The 9,991-nt window shown below is 39.6% G+C and overlaps 1 protein-coding gene across 1 annotated transcript; it reads right to left on the bottom strand.

The window, feature by feature from the left end:
* Positions 1-1,989: 1,989 nt before the first annotated feature.
* LOC121500340 (olfactory receptor 8B3-like) lies at positions 1,990-2,922 on the bottom strand. The gene has a single exon (XM_041771986.1). The coding sequence runs from the start codon at positions 2,920-2,922 to the stop codon at positions 1,990-1,992; it is 933 nt and encodes a 310-aa protein (XP_041627920.1).
* Between the last annotated feature and the right edge of the window lie 7,069 nt (positions 2,923-9,991).

The following is a 9,991-nucleotide window of genomic DNA, read 5'->3' as shown; positions in this document are numbered from 1 at the left end:
GAGCAGTAGAATAAGTAGCCTCCTGAAATAAGGAGGCTAACAGTTTATCTAGGTTTTTCCTTCATAAGCTATATGACTTAACTCATTACCCTTTCTCAGCTTCTGTATCATATCTACAAAACAAATATATATTGATGATCTATTATATGTCCTATGGGAAATATGAAATATCTGCCAGAAAGAGCTTAATGCTTAGCGCTTACAACTAGAAAGTGGATTGTATTTTAAAGACATTATGGAACCCGCAATACTGTGAAATACTGGCATTTTAAGGAGGCACATTACAGGCAAGTGGAAGGTGTAGATAGAAGTACAGATGATGTGAATCCTGATTCCAAAGGCACAGTACAATCAGCAAGTGTGGCTCCCACAGTGATGCAGTATCACCCTTCCGTTACTTTATGTGATCATTTGCAAAAGCATTTATTTTTTTTCCAGAAGAAATAAAACCAACTTTATAATGACAATGCACAAAACATAAATTTCTTTGTTAATGTTATTCTTAAGGTGTTAAAGTGATAAAGAGGAGAAGACATTGTAAGAATGATGAGGAAAGAAAATATATTATTAAAAAATTAGGAAAAATTGGGCTCTCTGCTCCTCCCCATCTGAAATAGTCACATCTTCTGGTGCAGTGCCTGCCACATCCCCAAGACAGATAGTGGAAGTCAGAGTACATGGATTTGGCCATATGGTCGCCTGGTCACCAGGGCTACTATAACTTCTGGTAAAGTGGATGCTGCTGCAATGATTGACCTCATTGACCTCAACTACATGGTCCACATGTTCCAGTATCGTTCCACCTCTGGAAAATAAGCCATAAAGTCATGGCTGAGAAGAGGAGCTTGTCATCAACGGAGAACCCACCTCCATCTTCCAGGAGTAAGATCCCACCAACATCAACTGGGGTGATGCTGGTGTTGAGTATGTTGTAGACTCCACTGGGGTCTTCGCCACCATGGAGAGAGAATACTGGGGCTTATTTGGAAGTGAGGACAAGAGTATCTCCTGTGATGTCCCTGGCCATTCTTCTGGTAATGTCCCATGTTTATGATGGGTATGAACCATGAGAAGTATGACAACTCCCTCAAGATTGTCAGCAATGCCTCCTGTACCACCAACTGTTTGGCCTCTCTGGCCAGGGTCATCCATGACATCTGTACTATAGTCCATGCCATCACTGACACCCAGAAGACAGTTCCTCTGTGATCTGTGGCATGATGCCTAAGGGGCTGCCCAAAATGTCATTCCTGCCTCTGCTGGTGTGCCAAGGCTATAGACAAGATCATCCCTGGGCTGAATGGAAAACTAACTGTATGGTCTTCCATATTTCTACCTCCAATGTGTCAGTCATGGAACTGACCTGTTGCCTGGAGAAAGCTGCCTAATATGAAGACATCATGAAGCTGGTGAAGCAGGTATCAGGGGGCCCCCTCAAGAGTAATCTGGACTCCACTAAGGACCAGGTTGTCTCCTGCAACTTTAACAGTGACACACACTCTTCTACCTTCCATGCAGAGGCTGGCACTAGTGACAACTGTGAGAAACTCATTTCCTGGTATGGTAATGAATTTGGCTACAGAACCGAATGGTGGACCATACAATCCACATGGTCCTCAAGAGTAAGAGCCCTCTAGACCACCAGCCCCAGAAAGAGCAAAAGTAGGAGAGAGACCCTCAGCTTCTGGGGAGTCTTGCCACAACTCATCCCCCAACACAATAAGAATCTCCCAACCTCTATGTAGCTTCCAACTCAGAATGTCTGAAGTAGGGGAAGAAATTAGGGTGCCCTACCTTGTCATGTACCATCAATAAAGTATATATTACTCAGCCCAAAAAAAGGAAATAAATTGACAGAAGATTCAAATTTCCTTCACCATGGTAATAAAGACATAGGATATGAACACTCCCACCTAAACTATTCTGATGAAAGAAGAAAGAAACAGAATACACTAGTCCTAAAACTACATACAAAGACATAGATTCTGATCAAAACACTCTCCTACTCTGGATTTTTCTCAGAGCAAGTTTAATGTCTTTGTTTCTCAAGCTGTAAATGAAAGGGTTCATCAAAGGAACCACATTGGTATAAAAGAGAGAGGAGATTTTCCCCTCATCCATAGACCCAGCAGAAGATGGTTTAAGATACATAAATGCACCTGACCCAAAGAAGAGAGAAACTGCAATTATGTGGGAACTGCAAGTGCTGAAAGCTTTGGATCTGCCTTCAGTGGAGCTGATGCGCAGGATGCTAGAGAGGATGAAACCATAAGACACAAAGATGGTGACAGTGGGCACAATGATGTTGACGCCCACCACAATGAAAACCACCAGCTCATTCACATACGTGCTGGTGCAGGAGAGCTGGAGCAGAGGGAGGATGTCACAAAAATAATGGTTGATGGTGTTTGCATCACAGAAGGTCAGTCTCAGCATGCATCCTGTGTGGGCCATGGCGCCTGAGAATGCCATCAAATATGAACCAAACATAAGGAGGGAACACACATTAGGGGACATGGCAACATTATACAAAAGTGGGTTATAGATGGCCACATAGCGATCATATGCCATGGATGTCAGCACATAGCATTCAGAAATAACAAAAAAACAGAAAAAGTAAAGCTGGGTCATGCACCCCCTGTAGGAGATAATATTCTTCTTGGATGTGAAGTGAATCAGCATTTTAGGTGTAAACACAGAAGAATAACAGAAGTCTATGAAGGACAAATTGAAGAGGAAAAAGTACATGGGGGTGTGGAGGTGTGAATTCAGCCTGATTAGAATGATCAAGCCCAAATTTCCCAACAGGGTGACCACATACATGAGTAGAAACAGGCAGAACAGGGGGAGCTGGAGATCTGGTAAGTCTGTGAGCCCCACCAGAATGAATTCAGTCACAAAAGAGGAGTTTGTAGGAGCCATTCTTCTCCAAGGGGATCTGTGAGCACAGGAAAAAAAAAAAAGGATTGCATTAGAGAAAAAGCCAGCTCTTCCCACAATATTTCATCCTACAAGAGGGGATATACACTGAGAATACCTGAGGCCTGAGACTAACGAAATCTGGACACAGAATATAGTCATTTATCCCTATCATGATACTGAGAAACACTACCTTCCCCTTTATTAGAGGTTTATAATCTAAATAGAGAAAGGGGCATCACAATTTAGCCTAAAGAGGGAAGTCCAGTCCTGCCACATGCAAACAGGACTGTTTGAGAAACCAGGAAGAAGGGAGAAGGATGGACCAAAGCACAGCTGTCCTTCCCTGGACTCACCATTTCCTCCTTCACTTAAACCTCCCATCAAGTAAAATTGGAAGCAGAGTCACTCCAATCTGGTGTTGGTCTCTAATGCACGTTAGACTTGGTATGATGGGGACAAGAACAGTATATATATATTAGAAAACTAAGCGACCAGAGTCTAGGACAGGTTAAGTTACTGACTCACGTCACAGAATAAAAGCCATAAATCAAAAAGAGTGAGAGCTCTATCCATGGAAAGGGAACTTCCTGACAGAGATACTGTATCCCTGTGCCCCTTAAGTCTCTGAATATCCCCTGATCTCCCCTTGAACAGATTATTGCTCACATGAACCTCCGAACTGCACAAAATGAAAAAGAAAGTTACATATCTTTGATCTCTGGATTTCCAACTCACAAGAGGGACATTCATATAAGTGGAATTCAAGAACTCACCCTCCTTTGCCCAGAATATCTCAGTGCTTCCTTATCATTGCTCTTTACCCCTGCAGTCCTGGAATGGTTATTTTAGGTTCTGAGGCCTTTAGTCCCTTTGATTCCAAAAGGATGTAGCATACACTCAATTTCAGATATGCCCTAGAAATCTTTCCAAACTACAGGTCATAATTTCTGATTATGACATTGGTTCTCTCATGCAACAGAGGAAAACAGTCTTTATTTTTACCTTATTTGCCATTTCTAAGATACAGATGATTGAAGGTGAGTTTAATGATACAATGCACGTGCTTATAAACACAGTAGAAGCTTGCTCAGTCTCTTCCCCTTGGGATTATTCCTGTGTGTAAAAGGGAAATAATAGGACTGTATATACACTATAGACTGTGCATTTGTCTTTAGTTCCTTGGAGACTCAAAATTTACTCAAGTTTTCTCAACACTGTATGGATTGTCCATCTCCCAAGACAGAGCCAAAAATGAACTCCATTTTCCTTGTCTTCTTCGTCTCTGAAGGGAAATCTATTATACTGTTTATTTCCCTCTTTATTCCCATATCTTAAATGGAAAATATTCTGCAAAGATTCTGTATTCAGGATTCTTTATGTCTTTTCTTTCTTTTTTAATTTTTTTCTTCTATTTAAATTCGATTAGCCAACATATAGTACATCATTATTTCAGATCTAGTTTTCAATAATTCATCAGTTGTATATAACGCCCAGGGCTCATCATATTGCCTGTTCTCCTTAATTCCTGTCACCCAGTTACTCCATTCCCCCACTGACCTCCCCTTCAGCAACCCTCAGTTTGTTGCCCAGAGTTCAGAGTCTCTCATCGTTTGTCTGTCTCCCTCTCTGATTGTTTCCCATTCAGTTTCCCCTCCTTCCCTTATGGTCCACTGTACTATTTCTTATATTCTGCATATGAGTGAATCCACATAATTGTCTTTCTCTGATTGACTTATTTCATTTATAATAGTACCCTCCAGTTCCAACCACATCATTATAAATGGTGGGTGTCCATCCTTTCTAATGGCTGAATAATATTTCACTGTATAATGCCACATCTTCTTTGTCCATTCATCTATTGAAGGACATCTCAGCTCATTCCACAGTTTGGCTATTGTGGACATTGCTACCATGAACATCGGGGTGCAAGTGCCCCTTCATTTCACTACATCTTTGGGATGTAGGGTAGCTCTATTTTTAACATCTTGAGGAACCACCATACTGTTTTCCAGAGTGGCTGTACCAGTTTGCATTCCCACCAACAGTGTAAGACAATTCCCCTTTCTCCACATACTCACCAACATCTGCTGCTACCTGTATTGTTGATTTTATCCATTCTGGCACGTGTGAGGTTATAGCTCATTGTACTTTTGATTTGTATTTCCCTGATGACAAGCAATGTGGAGCATTTTTTTTTTCATGTGTCAGTTGGCCATTTATATGTCTTCTTTGGAGAAATGTTGGTTCATGTCTTTCTGCCCATTTATTGACTGGATCCTTTGTTTTTTAGATGTTGAATTTGTAAAGTTCTTTATAGATCTTGGATACTAGCCCTTTATCTGATATGACATTTGCAAATATCTTCTCCCATTCCATAGGTTGCCTTTCAGTTTTGTTGACTGTTTGCTTTGTTATGCAGAAGGTTTTTATCTTGAAGTCCCAGTAGTTCATTTTTGCTTTGGTTTGCCTTGGCTCTTGAGATGTGTCCGGCAAGAAGTTGCTGCGGCTGAGCTCAAAGAGATTGCTGCCTGTATTCTCCTCTAGGATGTTGATGGATTCTTGTCTCACACTTAGGTCTTTCATCAATTTTGAGTTTCTCTTTGTGTATAGTGTAAGAGAATAGTCTAGTTTCATTCTTCTGCATATATCTGCCCAATTTTCTCAGCACCACTTATTGAAGAGACTCTTTCTTCCATTAGATATTCTTTCCTTCTTTGTTGAAGAGTAGTTGACCATAGAATTAAGGGTCTATTTCTGGGTTTTCTATTCTATTCCAGTGATCTATGTGTCTGATTTTGTGCCATACCATGCTGTCTTGATGATCGCAGTTTTTTAGAATAGCTTGCAGTCAGGCATTGTGAGGCCACTGGCTCTAGTTTTCTTTTTCGGCATTCCTTGGCTATTTGGGGTCTTTCTGGTTCTATACAAATCATAGGGTTATTTGTTCCAACTCTGTTAAAAATGTTTATGGTATTTTGATAGAGATTGCATTGAATCTATAGATTGCTCTTGGTAGTATGGGCATTTTCACAATATTTGTTCTTTTAATTTGTGACCATGGAATGTTTTTCCATTTCTTTTTTTTGTTTGTTTGGTTTTTTTTTTGTTTTTTGTTTTTTTCCATTTCTTTGTGTCTTCCTCAATTTCTTTCAAAGTGTTCTGTAGTTTTTAGAGTACAGATCCTTTACCTATTTGGTTAGGTTTATTCCTAGGTATCTTACGGGTTTTGTGAAATTGTTAAGTGGGACTGACTACTTAGTTTCTCTTACTTCAGTCTCATTGTTAGTGTATAGAAATGCAACTGATTTCTATGCATTGATTTTGTATCCTGCCACATTGCCGAATTGTTTTATGAGTCCTAGCAATTTTGGGGTGGAGTCTTTTAAGTTCTCCACATACAGTATCATGTCATCTGCAAAGAGTGAGAATCTGACTTCTTTGCCAATTTGAATACATTTTATTTCTTGTTGTTGTCTGATTGCTGAGGCTAGGATTTTTAATACTATGAACAACAGTTATAAGAGTTGGCATCCCTGTCATGTTTCTGACCTTAAAGGGAAAAGCTCTCAGTTTTTCCCCATTGAGAATGATATTCACCATGGGCTTTTCATAGATGGCCTTTATGATATTGAGGTATGTTTCCTCTATCCCTATTCTTTGAAGAGTTTCAATCAAGAAAGGATGCTGTTTTGTCAAATAACCTTTCTGTGTCTACTGAGAGGATCATATGGTTCTTGTCCTTTCTTTTATCAATGTGATCTATCACATTGACTGTGAATGACTTGTGAATGAATTGACTTGTGAATGTTGAACCACCTTTGCATCCCAGGAATAAATCCCACTGGTCATGGTGAATAATCCTTTTAATATATTTGGATTTAATGTAATTGGATGCTGTTGGCTAGTATCTTGGTATTTTGACATGTGTGTTCATCAGGGGTATTAGTCTGTAATTCTCCTTTTTGATGGGATCTTTATCTGGTTTTGGGATCAAGGTAGTGTTGGCCTCATAGAATAAGATTTGAAGTTTTTCTTCCATTTCTACCTTTTTAAACTGCTTCAATAGAATTGGTATTATTTCTCCTTTAAAAATTTAGAAGAAGTCCCCTGGGAAGCCATCTGTCCCTGGGTTCCTGTTTGTTTGGGAGTTTTCTGATTACTGCTTCAATTTCCTTGCTGGTTATGGGTCTGCTCAGGTTTTCCATTTCTTCCTGTTTCAGTTTTGGTAGTTTATAAGTCTCCAGGAATGCATCCATTTATTCCAGATTGCCCAAATTGTTGGCAGACAGCTGCTCATTATATGTCCTTAAAATAATTTGTATTTCCTTGGTGTTCATCTTAATCTCTCCTCTTTTAGTCATTATTTTATTAATTTGGGTCCTTTCTCTTTTCTTTTTGATAAGTCTGGCTAGGGGTTTATCTATCTTAGTTCTTTCAAAAAACAAGCTCCTAGGTGCACTGGTCTGTTTTTTGTTTTTTGTGGCTTTTTGTTGTTGTTGTGTTTTGTTTGTTTGTTTGTTTGTTTTGGTAAAGATTTTATTTATTTATTCATGAGAGAGCCAGAGACATAGGCAGAGGGAGAAGCAGGCTCCTTGAAGGGAGCCTGATGTGGGACTCAATCCTGGAACTCTGGGATCATGCCCTGAGCTGAAGACAGATGCTTAGCCACTGAGCCACCTAGGCATCCCTGCACTGATCTGTTCTACTGGTCTTGTTTCCATTTCATTAATTTCTGCTCAAATCTTTATTTTTCTCTTCTGCTTTGTTTAGGATTTATTTGCTGTTCTTTCTCCAGCTCCTTCAGGTGTAAGTTTAGCTTGTGTATTTAAGATTTTTCTAATTATTTTAGAAAGGCCTATATTGAAATGTACTTTCCTCTTAGGACTGACTTTGCTGTATCTCAAAGGTTTGAGCAGTTAATGCTTTCATTTTCATTAGTTTGCATGAATCTTCTTAATTCTTCTTTAATCTCTTGGTTGACCAATTCATTCTTTAGTAGAATGCTCTTTAACTTCCACACTTTTGAGTTCCTTCTAATTGTCTCATGTGATTAAGTTCAAATCTCAAAGCATTGTGGTCTGAAAATTTGTAGAGAATAATCCCAATCTTTTGGTATTGGTTGAGACCTGATTTCTGACCCAGGATATTATCTATTCTGAAGAAAGTTTCATGTACAGTCAAGAAGAGTGCATATTCTGTTGCATTAGGTCGGAATGCTCTGTATATATCTGTGAAGTCCATCTGGTCCAGTGTATCATTCAAAGCTGTTGTTTCTTTGTTGATCTTCTGCTTCAATGATCTGTCCATTGCCATGCATGGGGTGTTGAAGTCCCCTACTATTAATGTATGATTATCTATGTGTTTCTTTACTTTGGTGATTAGTTGGTTGATGTAATTGGCTGCTCCCAAATTAGGAGCATAAATTTTTACAATTGTTAGATCTTATTGTTGGATAGACCCTTTAGATATTATATAGTGTCTCTCCATGCTTACTACAGTCTTTGGTTTAAAATCTAATTAATTGGGATCCCTGGGTGGCGCAGCGGTTTGGCGCCTGCCTTTGGCCCAGGGCGCGATCCTGGAGACCCGGGATCGAATCCCACATCAGGCTCCCGGTGCATGGAGCCTGCTTCTCCCTCCGCCTGTGTCTCTGCCTCTCTCTCTCTCTCTGTGACTATCATAAATAAATAAAAAAAAATTAAAATCTAATTAATCTGTCATGAGAATTGCTACCCCCAGCTTTCTTTTGAGGTCCATTTGCATGGCAAATGACTCTCCACCACTCCCCACCCTGCATTTTCAGTCTAAGGTGTTTTTAGGCCTAAAATGAGTGTCTGGTAGACAGGATATGGATGGGTCTTGTTCTTTTATATAATCTAATACCCTGTGTCTTTTAATTGGAGCATTTGCAGTCAGAGTAACTATTGAAAGATATTAATTTAGTGCCATTGTATTACCTGTACAGTCCTTGTTTTTGTAGATGGCCTCTGTTTCTTTCTGGACTATATTACTCTTGGGCTTCCTCTTTACTTAAGGATCCTCTTTAATACATCTTGCAGGACTGGCTTGGTGGTCACATATTCTTTTAGTTTCTGTCTGTCCTGGAAGCTCTTTACCTCTCCTTCCATTCTGAATGACAGCCTTCCTGGATAAAGTATTCTTGGCTGCATCTTTTTCTCATTTAGTACCCTGAATATATCATGCCAGCCCTTTTCTGGCCTGCTGGGTCTCTCTGAGAGGTCTGCTGTCAATTCGATATTTCTCTCTTTGTATGTTAAGAATCTCTTGTCTTGAGCTGCTCTCATGAAATTCTCTTTATCTCTGAAATTTGCAAGCTTCACTATTATATGTCAGGTTGTTGATCTATTGTTAATTGGTTCTGAGAGGGGTTCTCTCTACCTCTTGGATATGAATGCTTCCCCCCCCCCCAGCTTAGGGAAGTTTTCAGCTATGATTTGCTCAAAAATACCTCTGCCCCTCCCCACCACACACACACACTCAGGCACTCCAATTCTGATGTGGGTTCTTTTCATGGCATCACTATCTCTCAGAGCCTCTCCTTAGGAGCTATTAGTTGTTTATCTCTCTTTTTCTGAGCTTCCTTCTTTTCCATCAACTTGTCTTCTATATTACTTATTCTATCTTCTCCCTCATTTACCCTGGTGTTAGAGAATCCAATTTAGATGGCATCTCAGAGTATTTTTAATTTCAGCCTAATTAGTTCTCATTTCTGCACCACAAGATTCTCTAGAGTCTTTTATGCTTTTTTTTAAGCTCTTTAATTCCATCTCTGATATCTTACTTAAATGCATATTGATTAGATCTGTGGCAGAGAGTACTAACTCTGGTTCTTTCTTCTGTTGCAAGTTCCTCCTTCTAGTCATTTTGTCCAGAGAAGTATTGATGAACAAGTGAACTGAATCAATAATATCAAATGACCCAAGCAAAATACACACTAGACAAATTTTAAGAGATCAGAAAACAGAAAAGTAGAGAAAAAGACAAAGACAAACAAAACAAAAACAAAAACAAAAAGGAAATAAAGGGGGAGGGGAGGGGGAGGGAGAAT

Source organism: Vulpes lagopus, chromosome 10 (genome assembly GCF_018345385.1).
Source record: "Vulpes lagopus strain Blue_001 chromosome 10, ASM1834538v1, whole genome shotgun sequence".
NCBI classification, from domain to species: Eukaryota; Metazoa; Chordata; class Mammalia; order Carnivora; family Canidae; genus Vulpes; species Vulpes lagopus.
The sequence above is the reverse complement of the archived record's forward strand: the minus strand, read 5'-3'. Positions and strand labels throughout refer to the sequence as shown.